This window comes from Mastomys coucha, unplaced genomic scaffold, assembly GCF_008632895.1.
Source record: "Mastomys coucha isolate ucsf_1 unplaced genomic scaffold, UCSF_Mcou_1 pScaffold23, whole genome shotgun sequence".
Lineage (NCBI taxonomy): Eukaryota > Metazoa > Chordata > Mammalia > Rodentia > Muridae > Mastomys > Mastomys coucha.
This window is the reverse complement of record NW_022196906.1, coordinates 13,910,351-13,928,401: the sequence shown is the minus strand read 5'-3', so window position 1 is coordinate 13,928,401 and position 18,051 is coordinate 13,910,351. Positions and strand designations below refer to the sequence as shown.

At 33.8% G+C, this 18,051-nt stretch overlaps 1 protein-coding gene and 1 pseudogene across 1 annotated transcript; one reads left to right on the top strand and one right to left on the bottom strand.

Moving 5' to 3' along the window:
- Nucleotides 1-4,858: 4,858 nt before the first annotated feature.
- LOC116072700 lies at nt 4,859-5,624 on the bottom strand (annotated as a pseudogene).
- Nucleotides 5,625-16,615: 10,991 nt separating this feature from the next.
- Nucleotides 16,616-17,572, top strand: LOC116072958 (olfactory receptor 7D4-like). Its single transcript, XM_031344568.1, has one exon. It carries the CDS (start codon nt 16,634-16,636, stop codon nt 17,570-17,572), a length of 939 nt encoding a protein of 312 aa, XP_031200428.1. The 5' UTR covers nt 16,616-16,633.
- The last annotated feature ends 479 nt before the right edge of the window (nt 17,573-18,051 follow it).

Here is an 18,051-nt window from a genome sequence, read left to right as displayed (position 1 = left end):
GACTCATGGTCCACTATGTTCATAGCAGCCTTATTAATAATAGGCAGAAGCTGGAAAGAACCCAGATGTCCTTCAACAGAGGAATGGATAGAGAAAATGTAGTACATTTATACAATGTAGTACTACTCAGCTATTAAAAACAATTTTTTTTCAAGAAATTCACAGGCAAATGGATGCAACTAGGAAATATCATCCTGAGTGAGGCAACTCAATCACATGAGATATGAGGTATGCATTCACTGATAAGTGGATATTAGCCCCAAAGCTCATAATACCCAAGATACAATTCACAGACCACATGAAGTTCAAGAAAAAGGAAGACCAAAGTGTGAGTGCTTCAGTCCTTAGAAGGGGTAACAAAATAGCCATGGGAGAAAATACAGAAACAAAGTATAGAGCAGACACTGAAGGAAAGGCCATGCAGAGACTTTCCCACCTGAGGACCTATCCCAGATATAGTTACCAAATCCAGACACTATTTTAGATGTCAACAAGTGCTTTCTGACATGAGCCTAATATAGCTGTGTCCTAAGAGGCTCTACTAGAGCCTGACAAATACAGATGTGGATGCTGGTAGTCAACCATTAGACTGAGCATGGGGTCCACAATGGAGTAATTAGAGAAAGTACTGAAGGAGCTGAAGCAGTTTTCAACCCCATAGGAAGAACAACAATACCAACCAATCAGATACACCAGAGCTCCCAGGGACTTAACCACCAACCAAAGAGTACATACACATGCAGGTACACATAGCTCCAGCCCCATATGTAGCAGAGGATGGCCTTGTTGGCATCAACGGGAGGAGAGTCCCTTGTTCCTGTGAAGGCTTGATCTCCCAGTGTAGGGGAATGCCAAGACAGGGAAGCAGGAGTGAGGGGGTGGGTGGGGGAACACTGTCATAAAAGCAGGCTGTGGGAGATGGAATGGGGGTTTCTGGAGGGAAAAAGGGGATAACATTTAAAATGTCAATAAATAAATATCCAATAAGAGAAAAAATTGTTTTATCTTTATGTTTTTGCAGGTTTTTAAAATGTACTTCCTGCATTTGTTTGTTTGTTTGTTTTAAAGACAGTTTTTAATAAAGAACATAAAATTAGATGGAAAGTGAAGTATGGAGGATCTTGTACAATTTGGCAAGGGAAACACAATCACATATATTGTACGAAAAAATTTTTCAATACAAGCTAGAGATACCAGGATTGCTAATATGTTTCTAAGTAAGAATCCTGTAAGTCAGACAGTAATGAAAAATTTCAAATGATACCATATAAAATTAGAATATTTCTGCACATCAATGGAAACAATTGAGGGAAGCTAAAACCTTCAGGAATGCAAAAACATATTGCTCACTATACATCTGACAGCAGACTAATGTGTAGAATATGCAAAGAACAATACATTAATGAGTAAAAGAATCCCTAAAATGTCATAACATAATGAACAGACAAATCTCATGAGAAAAAAATACAAGTAGGTGAAAAATTTTTAAATCTCATTAATCATCACAGAAATGCAAATCAAAGCTGCATTTAAATTTATCCTCATTCAGCCAAAAGAGTTATCTTTAAGAAAATGTAACATATAATTTCAGCCTTTGTCAAAAATAAAATGGTATGGGGTAAGCCTTTTATGAGTGATTGACCAATTTATCCCATAGACCCACAAGAATTATAGGCCATTAGTGGTAATCTCAGTAATCCTCTAGAATACAATAATCAAACCCCATTTCTGAAGGTATGACATACTAAAATCATAAGACATGGACATATCAGTTGATATTGACCTGAAATGTTCATTCCTACTGGCTAGATTTTATAGTTCTGGAATATGATATCTAAATCACTGGAAGCAGGGTTGGCCATCAACCTCATCCAGTTGTAAACTTTACAATATATAATATAACTAGCTTGACCAATTGCTCATTGTTGCAATACCATGGATAATATGAGAGTACCCATCCACATTGTTATTAGAACTAATTCCTACTCTGTGAGACTGCATAAATTCCTGACATTATTAATGAAGACAATACCCCGAGGAAATGTTATAGATTTGAATTTACAATGACTCTGAGAGAATTCAAGAAATCTCATCTCACCACTAGCAGCTGCTAATATTTGCTAGCTGAAGGAGAGAGAGTGTCAAGGATCAAGATCCATTTTTGTATTCTATTAGCATGAGTTGTTGGAAACTCCAAAATCAGGGGGTGGGGATATGGGTGTATAAATGAGTCCTCAATTTTATTACATTAAAAATGACTTTGTTTTTTCATGAGTACCATCCTGTTTTTACTACTTTAGACCTTTAATTTAACTTGAAATCTAGGATGGTGATACCTCCAGAAGTTTTTTTTTCCCAGAGGGAGGCTGTTGTTCAGGATTGTTTTGGTTACCTTGGACATTTCATATTTCCATATGGAAGTTAAGATTATTTTTTAATTGTCTATAAAATCAGCATTAGAATTTTAATAATGATTAAATGGACACTGTAGATTGCTTTGGTTAAGATGGCTATTTCACAATTTTAATACTTCTAATCCATGAGAGTTGGCTGTCTTTCTATATTTTACTATCTTATTCAACTTCATTTTAAGTATTTTAAACTTCCCATTGTATGATATTAAGGCTACTGTGAATGGTGTTATTCCCTCAATATCTTCTGTGGGGTGTTTATAACTAGAAAGAATAAGTTCGTTTATGCTTTAATTCAGTATTCTATTCCTTTGTTTAATGCATTCAAATTTGCAGGAAATTTCTGGTAGTGTCTTATTTTTAAATGTAAGAAGTCTTAAGGCATTCAAATAAAGATGTTTTGGCATCATCCTTTCTTATATATATTCCGTTAATCTCCTTCAGTTGTCTTATTGTTCTAAGAAATCAAGTACTATATTAAATAGGTTTCAAGAGGGGACAAACTTCTCTTGTTCCTTATTTTAGTGAAAATTATTTGATTTTCTTTTTAGTTACATTGATGTTGGTTATGGGGTTACTCTAAATTGACTTAAATGTTTCTGGTATTATTCTAATGAACTTGCATTTATTGTACTGGGTATTTTCCCCTTGTACTTTTTACCATTTAATATTCTCACTTTGTTCTGTATTATTTGGATGATAGGTGTCATGAAAAATATTTTCTTTCTGATCTTACCAATTTGATAATCTCTATGCTTGTTATGATAGATTTTTTCCTTAAGTTAGAAAAAAAGATCTTTGACTTTACTATCTATAATTTTATTGAGAATACTTTCCCGCTTTGATCTGAATTTCTTTTTCTATTATTATTATTCAAAGCCTTGCTTTTTTATAGTATTTAAGAATTTCTGTATATTTCATTTCTGAGTGTTCTTTTTTTATTTGATTTTTTTCTGTGAAGAAGTATTACACTTTACTTTGTTCTCAAGCCTGGATACTTTCACTTCCAGCTGATCCAATATTTTGTTGAGCCTTTCTTTCATATTTTTATTTGAATTAAATACATCTAGTGGAAATGTATAGTATTTTGCCCTGTGAAATCAGTATAAAAACTCTCCAAGTAAAACTAAATATATTCTAACTATATTATTTTTGGCATTTATCCAGAGAGCTGGATCCAACCTCATATATCATTGAGATATTTGTAGAACACAGGTTAGGCAACATTGTTCATAATATCTAAGCTATGAAACTCATCTAAGTCTCCATTATAGTAGTGGACAAGGCAAATGTGTTATATATACAAATATAAAAGTACTTTTTATCTACAAGGAACAATGTTATTCATCAAAATAACTACTGGGAAGATGATAGAAAATGGGAAATGATAGTAAAGCCTAGGGAGACATGTTCAAAGTATCTTACAGTCTTATAGAAAAATGTTATTATATAATCTAATATCAAGTAAAATGCATATATTGATAGAAAATAACCTTAAAATCTTCAAACTGCATAAAATTTTTGCATTAATAATGATAAAAGAAACTTGCATACTTGTTTTATGAATATTGGATTTTCAAGGTTTTCTTATGAAGAAAAATAACTACTGCAGAAGAATATGAGTTACATAAATATATATCACATTCACAATCATTTTATGAAATTATTAGAAATTCTGCCTTAATATCAAGTTATACTCTTTTATTACTCATTTAAATGTTTCCTTTACATGAGCAAAGTAGATAAATGTGTACAATGATATATAAGCATATAAATCCCACATTTTCACTTCACTCCCACCAATTCTCTCCATATCCTTCAATACAGGATTTCCATCCAAATTCATGAATCTTTTCACATAGCCCATTGAGTTCTATTCATGATGCCCACATATGCTCAAGTTAGGAGCTAATTCTAGAGCATAGAAATGGTATTAGTGATCACATAATCAAAAGGGGATAAGTCTCCCTTTCCAAGAAAATACATAATGTAAAAAGCTGCTCTATGAAACTCAAGACAGCAACACATAAATCAATTGTTAAATTAAACATTTTTGCATAAAAGTCAAATTATATTAATTTCAATTTACATGTTGATAAATTATGTTAGGAAACTATGGAAAATTTTTACCTCATGTAATTAAATAATTATGTTTTCATTTGTACATGTGGTAAAAACATAGTAATTTTTAACAGTCAAACCTAATCTGATCTAAAGTATTTCTGCCTGCATTCTTTGATATATCATTGTATAAAAACATTTACAGTGCCAGTTTTTAATGTTATATTTTCACAAACCAGGCCACAGTGAAGATAGAACATGCATCTTTGACAGGCACAGCAAGATACACCAAGATTCTACAAATATATACGTATATATATTAATTAATTTTGATCATTTTATATACAGAAATTCATATAGTCACTATATTGTTCACTATACCATTCTCAGCTATGTAAACCACAATTTAAGAAACTATATGTTAAAGGCTTATACACATAGGTAACATACATTATTTGACTAAAAATTTTCGGGATGTCTTTCTTAATGTCCCTGTTCCTCGGGCTGCAGATGAAGGGGTTCACCATGGGAACCACCATGGTATACATTACTGAAGCCACTACACTTTTCTTGGAAGCACTAGATATAAGTAAGGTAATGTACACACCAAATCCTGTTCCATAAAATAAGCAAAAAACTGACAAATAGAATCCACAAGTTCCCTAACAATGAAGGAACTCTAGCAGTGGAGGAAATAATTTTATAGTAGGAGTAAAAGATTCCTGAAGCAGGGAGGAAACCAACAATGATGCTGACAAGAACTATGACTATGTTATTGATAGAGGTGTCAGAACAGGCAAGTTTTAGAAGCTCCGGGACATCACAGAAGAAATGAGGGATTTCCATGTTAGTGTAAAACTTTAGTTGTGACATCATCAAACAGTGTACCTGTGAATCCATAAAGCTAATGAAAAACAACATGAGGACCAAATGTCTACACAAGTGAGGGAAGGTGTTTGGCCATAACTCCTGGGTCTCTGGCTCCTGTTTCAGTCACAACCTCTCACAGCCCCTCTGCAGGAGATGTGTGCTCTATCACATAGACAATGCCCCAAGTTCCCAGCATTCTAGCTGGACCCTATCCCCAGTCATCTGACCACAGCCAGGCATGCCCCACCCCATAGACAGATAGCCCTGCCTCACATAATATAAGGGGTGGTTTGCCCCCTTCTCTCTCTCTAGCTCTTTGTTCTCTCTTTTGCCTTCTTCCTCTCTCTCTTGCTCTTTGTCTTCTTTTGCTACCTTTCTTCCTCTCTTGCTCTCTTACCCTCCTTTCTCTCTTGCTTTCTTCCTCTCCTTTCTCTCTCTCTCCTTCTCTCCTCCTCTACTCCTCCTTTCCTTCTCTCCACAGTCATGACCGGTCTATTTTCTCTTTCCTATAATAAAATATCTCACGATTATGCATTGTCCCCTTTTAACTAACGTGCCATGCAGCTCTAGGCCTCAGCAGCAGAGATCCCCAGGCAACAGCAGAAAGACCAGGCCCACACATCTGACTTATTTTGCTTAGTACCATGATAGCCACTTATATTTACTTTCTAGTTTCCCATTTCTTTTTACGTCTCATTGGACACCATTTTGTAAATACATACCATAATTTCTCTTTATACTAACATGTTAAAGGGAATGTTGATTGATTTTATATCTTTGCTTCTTTGAAGAGTATCAGAATAAATATAGTTATAGAGAAATCTCTTTTATTATGAATTCATTTCTTTTAGATAATAACTAGGAATTCTATAGATGGTTCCTACAGTGGCTTTATTTTGAATTTGTACTGTATGCATGTATGAGGATGTGTTTGTGTGAATGTATGTGAGAGAGAGAGAGAGACAGAGACAGAGAGAGAGAGAGAGAGAAAAGAGAGAGAGAGATGAAAAGAAAGATGGGAGAACATTTTCACTAGTTGCTATATTCAGAATCTTATCTTCAATGTATATTTTTTATAATGGATATTCTTTCCAAAAATTTTAATTGTATTTGTATTCTATAGTAGAAACTCTAAGAAAGAAGATAACAATGTACCTTTATAATTGATATTTATTAATTGCTCAGAATGGTTAATGATTCCATAATATAGTACACTTTTAAAATATTATCTCTTAATATCCATTTTTTGTTATCTCCTCCTACTTGTACCCCTAATTCTTGTCTCTATTAAACTTCTCTTTGTTAATTTGGCCCATTACAGCATAGTAGTTCAACATGTGAGTTATACAATATTCATAATCAGATTATCTAGGAGAATTTCCAGGACTTGAGGACTTGGTGAATTTAGCTGTAATCAGAACTATATTATGAAATATCACATATCACACTGTTCAGCTTAAGTAACACAAGGTCAGGCATTGAAGAAATGACCCATAGTTGTAAAGACAAAGGCTGAGACACAGAGAAACCCTAAATGCTAGTCCAACCTGGTAGAGTAACAAAAAAGTAAAGGAATTATTAATGAGCTGTACAATTGTACAATTTTATCTTTTGCAAGAAATTAATTTTAAGTCACTGATCTAAGTGGTCTGAGAAGGAGCATGTGCCTCAGATCTGAAATTGTCTTATATTCTGTAAGAAACATCCTCACCAGCATCTCTTGTCACCTGAGTTTTTGATCTTACCCATGGGAACTGGTGTGAGGTAGAATCTCATGGTTTTGATTTCCATTTCCCTGATGACTAAGGATGTTGAACATTTCTTTAGGTGCTTCTCAGTCATTTGGTATACCTTAGTTAAGAATTCATTGTTGCTTTCTAAATTCCTCTTCATGTAGGAGGCAGGACCAACCAGGAGGCACAGGCCTCAGAAGTGGCAGGGCAGCCAGTGCAGGATCCTTTCTACCTCCCTCTTCACCTAGGAGGTACTACATATCCACAGCCCTCTCTGTCCCTTCCCTGAAACCAGAAAGCTTGCCTTTGGGGAATGCTCCAATCCAGGGACTCAGGTCTTACCAGAGGAGAGCTGATCTCCCAGAAGTGCTGACACAGGCTTAAAGACTCACAGGAGGAACAAGCTCTACCCAGAGACAGCAAGAACATCTAACACCAGAGATCAACAGATGGCAAAAGGCAAATGCAAGAATCTTACCAACAGAAACCAAGATTACTTGGCTTCATCAGAACCTAGTACTCCCACCACAGCAAGTCCTGGATATCCCAAAACACCAGAAAAGCAAGATTTGGTTTTAAAATCACATCACACTATGGTGATAGAGGAATTTAAGAAGGACATGAATAGAGCACAGGTAAAGAGGTACAACCCCTTAAAGAGGAAACAAAAAAAATTCCATAAAGAATTACAGGAAAGCATAATCAAACAAGTGACAGAATTAAACAAAACCATCCAGGATCTAAAAATGGAAAATGAAACAGTTAATAAATCACAAAGAGAGACAACTCTGGAGATAAGAGATTCTTGGAAAGAAGTCAGGAACCATAGATGCAAGCATCACCAACAGAATACAAGAGATAGAAGAAAGAATCTCAGGGGCAGAAGATAACAAAGACAATATTGAGAGAACAGCCAAAGAAAATGCAAAATGCAAAACGTTCCTAACCCAAAACATCCAGGAAATCCAGGACACAATGAGAAGAACAAACGTAAGGATTACAGGTATAGAAGAGAATGAAGACCTCCAACTTAAAGGGCCAGTAAATATCTTCAACAAAATTATAGAAGAAAATTTCCCTAACTTAAAGAAAGAGATGCCCATGAACATACAAGAAGTTTATAGAACTCCAAATAGACTGGACCAGAAAAGAAATTCCACTCACCACATAATAGTCAAAACACCAAATGCACAAAACAAAGAAAGAATATTAAAAGCAGTGAGGGAAAAATGTCAAGTAACATATAAAGGCAGATCTATCAGAATTACACCAGGTTTCTCACCAGAAACAATGAAAGCCAGAAGATCCTGGGTTGATGTCATACAGATCCTAAGAGAACACATATGCCAGCCCAGGCTACTATACCCAGCAAAACTCTCAATTACCATAGGTGAAGAAACCAAAGTATTCCATGACAAAACCAAATTCACACAATATTTTCCATAAATCCAGCCCTTCAAAGGGTAATAAATGGAAAACTCCAACACAAGGAGGGGAACTACATCCCTGAAAAAAGCAAAAAGGTAATTTTTCAACAAAATTAAAAGAAGATAGCCACACGAGCAGAATTCCAACTCTAACGACAAAAATATCAGGAAGCAACAATTATCTTTCCTTAATATCTATTAATATCAATGGATTCAATTCCCCCCAAAAAAGACATAGATTTTCAGACTGGGTATGTAAACAGGACCCAACTTTTTGTTGCATACAGGAAACCCACCTCAGTGACAAAGACAGACACTACCTCAGAATGAAAGGATGGAAAACAATTTTCCAAGTCAATGGTCCCAAGAAAAAAGCTGGAGTAGCCATTCTAATATCGAATAAAATCGACTTTCACCCTAAAGTGATCAAAAAAGATAAGGAGGTACACTTCATACTCATCAAAGGTATGATCTACCAAGATAAACTCTCAATTCTGAACCTCTATGCTCCAAATCAAAGGGCATCTACATTCATAAATAAAACTTTACTAAAGCTCAAAGCACACATTGCACTGCACACAATAATAGTGGGAGATTTCAACACCCCACTCTCTGCAATGGACAGATCATGGAAACAGAAACTAAACAAAGACACGGTGAGACTAACAGAAGTTATGAAACAGATTAATTTAATAGATATCTATAGAACTTTTTATTTTAAAATAAAAGGATATAACTTTTTCTTAGCACCTCAGGGTACCTTCTCCAAAATTGACCATATAGTTGGTCACAAATCAGGCCTCAACAGATACAAGAAGATTGAAATAATCCCTTTCATCCTATCAGATCAACTTGGACCTAGGCTGCTCCTCAGCAACAACATAAACAATAGAATGCCCACACACACATGGAAGCTTAACAACACTCTACTCAATGAAAACTTGGTCAAGGCAGAAATAAAGAAAGAAATTAAAGACTTTCTAGAGCTTAGTGAAAATGAAGCCACAACATACCCAAACTTATGGGACACAATGAAAGCAGTCCTAAGAGGATAACTAATAGCTTTATGTGCCTCCAAAAAGAAACGGGAGAGAGCATACACCAGCAATTTGATAGTACATCTGAAAGGTCTAGAACAAAAAGAAGCAAATTCAGTCAAGAGGAGTTGAAGGTAGGAATTAAATTGGGGATGAAATCAACCAAATAGAAACAAAAAGAACTATACAAAGAACCAACCAAACCAGGAGCTGGTTCTTTGAGAAAATCAACAAAATAGATAAACCCTTAGCCAGACTAACTAGAGGGCACAGAGACAGTATCCTAATTAACAAGATGAGAAATGAAAAGGGAGACAAAACAGCAGACACTGAGGAAATCCAAAAAATCATGAGATCCTACTACAAAAGCCTATACTTAACATAACTGGAAAACCTGGATGAAATGAACAATTTTCTAGACAGATACCAGGTACCAAAGTTAAATCAAGATCAGATCAACAATCTCGACAGTCTCATATCTGCTAATGAAATAGAAACAGTCATTAATAGTCTCCCAACCAAAAAAAGCCCAGGACCAGATGGGATTAGTACACAGTTTTATCAGACATTCAAAGAAGACTTAATACCAATACTCCTCAAACTATTCCACAAAGTAGAAACAGAAAGTACTCTACCAAATTTGTTCTAGGAAGACACAATTACTCTTATACCTAAACCACACGAAGACCTAAGAAATAAAGAAAACTTCAGACCAATTTCCCTTATGAATATCGATGCAAAAGTACTCAATAAAATTCTTGCAAACTGAATCCAAGAACACATCAAAACAATCATTCATCATATTCAAGTAGGCTTTATCCCTGGGATGCAAGGATGGTTCAATATACAAAAATCCATCAATGTAATTCACTATATACACAAACTCAAAGAAGGGTTTGCAGCCCCTTAGGGTGAACAATATGAACTAACTAGTATCCTCAGAGCTCCCAGGGATTAAACTACCAACCATCGAGTGTACATTGTGGGACTAATGGCTCCAGCAACATATGTATAATAGAGGATGGCTAAGTCAGTCATCAATGGGAGGAGAGGCCCTTGGCCCTGTGAAAGTTCTGTGCCCCAGTGTAGGAGAATGCCAGGTACAGTAAGATGGAGGGTGTGTGTGGTGGCCATCAGGGGGATGGGGAAGGGAACAGGGGTTTGTTTTTATTTTTATTTTATTTTACGTATTTTTTCTTTTTTTCAGAGGGGAAATTGGGAAAGGAGATATTGTATGACATGTAAATAAAGAAAATATCTAATAAAAAAGAAAAAAAACAAATTCAGATAAATTGAAATCATGTATCTTTTCTCATCATAATGCAATAAAAGTTAAATCAATTAAAAAAGAAAAAATGATGAAAGGAATCTTTGAATCCTGTATAATATGATGTCTAGAATTATTTTTATTGTGAAATATTCAATAAGAAAAGAAAACATATATATAATATACTATATTTGTGGGAGAACACTTTACAATATCATCAAAAATTTCAGGAAAAAGCTATATTACATTAGTTGTGCTATTGTGTAAAGTACGCCATGAATCTATTTTCTGAAGTCCAGATGAAGTTTTTTTTCCTCCCCTTCAGAAAACATTGCTTCAATAACACCATCCAAATCATCTTTTTCTTTCCTGTTAATAACTATTGTTGAATGTATTTTTATAGTCAACATACAAGTCACACTGGTACAAGAGATAATTTCAGTTCAGTATTTCTTCAATGATTTTAAATAAAAATTATTTGCACAACAAAGAAAGTATGGAATTTGTCTATTTTTACTGAATTCAAGTTTATCTTTCCTCTCGCTTTATATTTTTGTGATAATTTCATGCTTCAGTAATGTCTTCATTTATATACATACAGGTGTTCTATTTTCATCTATTTTTAAGATTTATTTTAAAAATTTCATTATATATATATTATATATTTCATTTTATATAATAAATGTATAGGTATATGTACATGTATATGTATAAGTATATATCCCAACATAGATGAGAACTCAGCTTTCAACTCAGTTTCTCTTAAATATCAGTATATACTTTTTTCCTTTTTATTAGATATTTTCTTTATTTACATTTCTTTATTTACATTTCAAGGTTTCCCCACTGAAAACCTCCTGTTCTACGACCCCTCCCCCTGATCACCAACCCACCCACTCCTGCTTCCACATCCTGGCATTCTCCTCCACTGGGGCATTGAGCTTTCACAGGACCAAGGGCTTCTCCTCCCATTGTTGTCCTACAAGGTCATCCTCTGTGACATATGTGGCTGATGCTATGGGTCCCTCCATATGTATTCTTTGGTTGGTGGTTTAGACCCTGGGAGCTCTGCGGGGTACTGGTTGGTTCTTTCTATGGGACTATAAATCCCTTTTGCTCTTAAGGTCCTTTCTCTAGATCGTCCATTGGGGACCCTGTACTCAGTCCAATGATTGGCTGTGAGCGTCCATCTCCGTATTTGTCAGGCTCCTGTCAGCAAGCACTTGTCAATGAAGCACTTGTTTGCTTCCACAATAGTGTCTGGGTTTGTTAACTGTATATGGGATGGATCCCCAGGTGGTGCAGTCTCTGGATAGCCTTTCCTTCAGTCTCTGCCCTACACTGTGTCTCTGTATCTCCTTCCATGAGTATTTTGTTCTCCCTTCTAAAAAGGACCAAAGTATGCACACTTTGGTCTTCTTTCTTCTTGAGCTTTATGTGGTCTGTGAATTGTACCTTGGGAATCCCAATCTTTTCTGTGTTAATTTTTATATATTCTTGCATATACATTTGCCATTCTATAAGATTATTATTATTTTTAATTCTGAAGATTGAACCAGGGACCTTGCTTATGCTTGGCAGGTTTTCTATTACTGAGCTCTAATCCTCTTTCCTTGTTTGTTGTTTAGAGTATTGTACATAAAACATATTGCACTTGAACTGTTAGTCACACTTTACTTAACTGTGACAAAAAACTTAAAGAGGCCACTTAGGAATATGTAGTAGTTATTTTCCATTCATCTTCAGGGTTTCAACACATAATTGTTCCTGGTTATTGTTAGCTAAAATTTAAAGTAAATTTTCGGGCAGTAGAATATGGCAGACTGTATTTGAGTCACCTGGACCTAAAATAGTTCAGAACAAAAACAAGGGGTCCATTGCTTCCAGAAAGTCCCTCATTATTACCTAAAAATGTCTCTTACTAACCTATGGTAATGTTTCCTTTATTCATGGGACTATTTTGGCATTTGGTGTGTGTAAATGTATAATCATTATATTTTTGTTAATGAATTGTTCCCTCGGCAAATATTGAATTATATTTTACATTTCTTGGTGTTATGTCTCTTTTAAAGTTTTACACTGGATATATGGACAGAAGCTCCTTTTCCCTTTCAGATGCTGTTTGATTGGATACAATGTATATTAATTAATATTGCATTATCTTTAGAAATAGACAATGGAACTTAGATTGTTGGCGGCTACTGTACTTGAGAAGCTGGGTTGGAAAAAATGGTGGTAAGGGATGCAGAAAGCCATTTAAATAGAACTAGCATGTTGATAGAATTATTTTAATATGGTAATAAAAATTATTAGCAAATACTGGTTTCTGAATTTAAAAATTAAGGTAATATGAAGAATTACCCCAAGGAGATAAACGTGGGAGCCTTAGCTTAAAAGTTCTAGACTATATTTTTAGATATCTTACACACTCAAAATTTAAAATTAAAAACAAAAATTACTAAAAGTATTTAATTTCTGTAACATTTGTATCTAAATAATTTATATGATCCTTAAAGTTCCTCAGGAGACTTATCAGAATATATTTGGTAGATTTGGAGCTTAAGATACATGCTATACTTTCTCTAGGGAGTGATTTCTAACAATAAAAAGGAATTAATAGTGTCTGTCCTTTGAGGAAATTAAAATATCTATCCTTGCAATCCACAGTATAAACATACTTGACTGAACAGTTCTACTCTGTTACATTATTTATACCCTAGGGTACTGGTGCTCTTTAGAGAAGGAAAGAAAATAGAACTTTTATTTTAATTAGGTGCTTTGACAATTCAAACTAAGAAAGGGATAATCACCTTTACTTGTAATTTTTTTTTCAACTTTTGTGGAAAACATAAATTAAGTTTCCTATGAATAATGAAGAAAACAACCTTTAGTGAAAAGAGTACAAAAGTTGATGCTTCTCAATTAGGGAAGATAGAGTAAGTGGAGGAGATAATATAGGTACAAAGCTTCAATTTTACAACAGTGAGGATATCAAAATAGTTTATAGCTTAATACTATAAAACTATGAGAGTCTTTGTATGATACAAGAACTATAGTTTTCATAGCATTCTTTCTATGTCACAAAACTATAGTTTCCTCAAATACTCTATACCCAACTATCACTATTTCCTTTTCCCAGTTTTTTTAAATGTAGAGAATTTTCCAATAATAACTATTCCTGAAAAATCTCTACCTTTCCATCTCTTAATACAAGGTAAGCTCCTTTAGAATTATGCTATAAATTCATATACTTGTTAACTATTCAATGATTATCTCTTATGAATTATGCAGTGTATATATTTTTCAGATACTATGAGGCTATCATTTCACATTGGTATAACTGTACTTACTGACTAATATAATCCTCACTCAAGTGATAGTGGTGAGATCACTTTATACCTATAACATGTATATCATTCTTAGTAATATTAAACAGTCAGCTCAATTTCCGTTTCTCATATTGCAAGCCCATTCATAAATGTCTAGGTTGAGGGAAGTTTCTATGACACATTTATAGTCTTAAAACAAATACTTAAGAAATTTGATGTAGTATCCCCTATTGTATAGAAAATAGTCATGTTCTATTAAGATGGAAAAATGCTCCTTTGTTTACTTATTTAATTTATACAGTTAGCTTTAAATACTGGGATATGAATTATGGTTGTTTCTCAGTAATTATGAGAGCTAAAATTTATTTATCTTAAAAAAGGTTATATCCCCAGAGTTGCTATCAGTTGCTATTATTTAAACCTTGGTATCATATATTTAATTTAAACAACTAGACTACTTATTTCTATATTTTTGTATTCATATTTGACTACTTATTTGCCTTATATGTATTCAAGATAATTTCTGGAACTTACATTGTTTGTGTGGACAGTTTGAGACAGATGTGTTTTATATTTCAAATGTGTGTTTATGTTCAGCACACATAACTCTACCCATTTGAATTCCCAGAAATTATGAATTATAGACAATATTGATAAATTTTGTCATAATTTCATCTGCTCTTAATGCTGTACAAACGTGTTTGAGAAGTTACTTGTTCTATTGTAGCATCAAAATAAATATGGATTTATCAATGTAAGAGGGCCATAAAATAAAGCTTTCAGGAAACTCTCTTGATTTACCGATCCTTGCCCTTCTTTGTTTTATATCACACTAGCTTCTCAGTTCTTCTCCTAAACAGGAGAGCTATCATATAGGAAAACTATATACTGTGTTTTTCTACCAAAGTACTTATTCTTTCTTAATGATTAACAGTGACACATTTTTCTCACAAATAAAGTATTTCTATTTCAGAGTGACCTCTTACTTGTGTAAATATGTTCTCTCTATACATTTTCTTCTTTTTTGGATTAGGGGCAACTCAGTAAGAATAATAATGATGTTTAGTTTAAGGGAGAATTTTCTGTCTTCTTTTCAAATTATACAAATCTTTGCCTTTTAATTTCAAGGACTTATTCAAACACTTTCTTTTTTACTTTCAGGTAACTGATTCTCAATCAAAAACATAAACATTACACAATAATAAATTATACATTTACTTTTATGTTTAATAGTATGCATTCATTTATCAGATTTATTTACTCCACATATTTTTATCTTCTTGGGAGAATTCCTCCAAATTTTTTTCTGTCAGTAAAAGGTTATTATAGGCCAACTCATTAACTGAAAATGCTATATTTTAATCAAAATGATAATTGAGGATTAGAATTATAATCATCATAATTCTACTCACAATTGCCATCTCAATTTAAGGGCAATATCCTTCTAATGATAAGCTTCCGGGATAGTCATTTAGTCTCAGGAATTATAGTGGAAAATTATCTCATATCTTTTTATTTTACCCTTCAATATTAGTATGCATGTGTATTTAATTTCCTTGCTTTCCAATAAAGGTAATTATAGTACAGAATATAAAAATTTCAAGGTCACAAAACTGTTTTACTGGTGTTTTCATGTATCAAGTCACAGAAAATAATACTTCATGATTCCCTGTATTAAGTTCTGTGTAAGCTCTATGCTGCACACAGAAAAATATATATCAAACAAGAAATTTCTAGTTAACATTCACAAAATTATATCATTCTTTACTGATAATCCTCATTTGTACAATAGTATTGATAAAATATTAGCAATAGGTGCATGCTAATTTTATTGTTGCATATAAATTATAAGAAAGCTATGACTTTACTGTGATATTTGTATGTACCATATACCTTCATATTGTTGTCAAATATTCTCTTTTGTTTCCCCCATTCCTATTACTCTTCTCCATTTTACTTTCATATCACAACTCACTAAAATATGTTAATTCTATATATGAAAGAAAAATTTACCACATGTGTAAAAGGGAAAAAACTAAAGGCTAAGAGAGATACCTACTATATAATGATCACATTCCAGGTAACAGAATGCATATTTCTAAACTATACTATATATATATATATATTCCTTATGATAGCAAAATGAAATAAAAAGGTATAGAGAACATAAAAGAAAATATATGATCAGCATCCATTACTTTTGATGAGTTATATGAAAGCAAACAAAGAAACAAACACAAACATCCTGCCTTTAGGTATATAAAGAAGAATTAAAATTATTGAGTTGATAATAAAAGGGACTTTCTATTTATTTAATAAATTATTGAATAATTAAGCATTGCAAGAGAACTGATTAACCCTTGCTTATGAAGGTCATGTTACTCTGTGTAAATCCACATAGAGAATAAAGTTTCCATCACAGGAACAAGACTGATAGAACTGATCATATAATGAGCATCCTTTTATTTCCTCCTCTTTTCAGAAAACAAACAACCTGCATGGCAGCAGAGAATCATACAGCCATAGTACAATTCCTCCTTATTGGTCTTTCAGAAGATTCTAAAATTCAATCTGTTCTCTTTGGACTATTCTTGTCCATGTTCCTGGTTACAATGCTTGGGAACTTTCTCATTGTCTTAGTCACCAGCTGTGACCCCCACCTTCACACCCCCATGTACTTTTTCCTCTGCAACCTGTCATTTGTTGACATTTGTTTAACCTCCACTACCATCCCCAAAATGCTGGTGAATATTTATATGCACACTATGAAGATATCCTACACAGAGTGCCTTACTCAAGTATATTTTTTTAATAATTTTCTTGGAATGGATAATTTTCTTCTGACCATCATGGCCTATGATCGTTTTGTGGCCATCTGCCACCCTCTTAACTACACAGTCATCATGAACCCTCGAATCTGTGGCCTTCTGGTTCTTTTATCTTGGATGATTATGTTCTGGGTCTCCTTGATTCATATGTTACTGATGAAACAACTGAACTTCTCTACTAGCACAAAAATCCCACATTTCTTTTGCGAACTCACTGAGCTTCTCAGGGTGGCCCGCTCTGATACTCACATAAATAACATTTTTCTATATTTGGTTACTGCATTGCTAGGTATGTTTCCCGTCATTGGGATAGCTTTCTCTTATTTTCACATTGTCTCTGCCTTAATGAAAATGTCCTCCATTAGGAATAAGTATAAAGCCTTTTCCACCTGTGGGTCTCACCTCTGTGTGGTATCCTTGTTCTATGGGACAGGATTTGTAGTTCATCTTAGTTCTGCTGTAGCCCATTCATCCAAGAGAAACACAATCACTTCAGTAATGTACACTGTTGTCACCCCTATGTTGAACCCCTTCATCTACAGCTTGAGAAACAAGGATGTAAAGGGGGGCTTGGTAAGACTCCTTAGAAGAGTTAAATTTTGTCCATGATGCATCACTGGTACCAAAGGAAAGGTGATTATTGTGAATACCAATCTGCAAAATCTTTTCTTTCCTAGATCTTTGAGGTTTCTACTATTCTCATTGTTTTGGGTTTGTACATATTTTACTTGACTTCTTCCTAAATACCAATCAATTATCTTTTAATTTTTTCTCCCTAAAGTTTATGAAGAAATATAAAAGTTTGACATAAATTTTATAGACATTTCTGATGTTTTAAAGTTCATCTACAAAATCTATATAGGAACTAATGTGGTTTTCCTCAAAGTGTGTTGCTTAAGGGAAGGAGAAATGGTTCAACACCTAAAGAGCTTCCAGCTCTTTTAACAGAAGCTCAATAACTGGTATGTGCAAAGGTGGAATCAGAGAATCAACTTCACAAAATTGTCCTCAGACCTTCACCTGCATCCTATGGCATGCATAGGCTCACACATATGTACACATACAATAACATTATTTTTATAATTTAA

Bases quoted from the DNA above. Each gene is read 5' to 3' on its own strand.
- LOC116072958 (XM_031344568.1), top strand. From the start codon at position 16,634: ATGGCAGCAGAGAATCATACAGCCATAGTACAATTCCTCCTTATTGGT.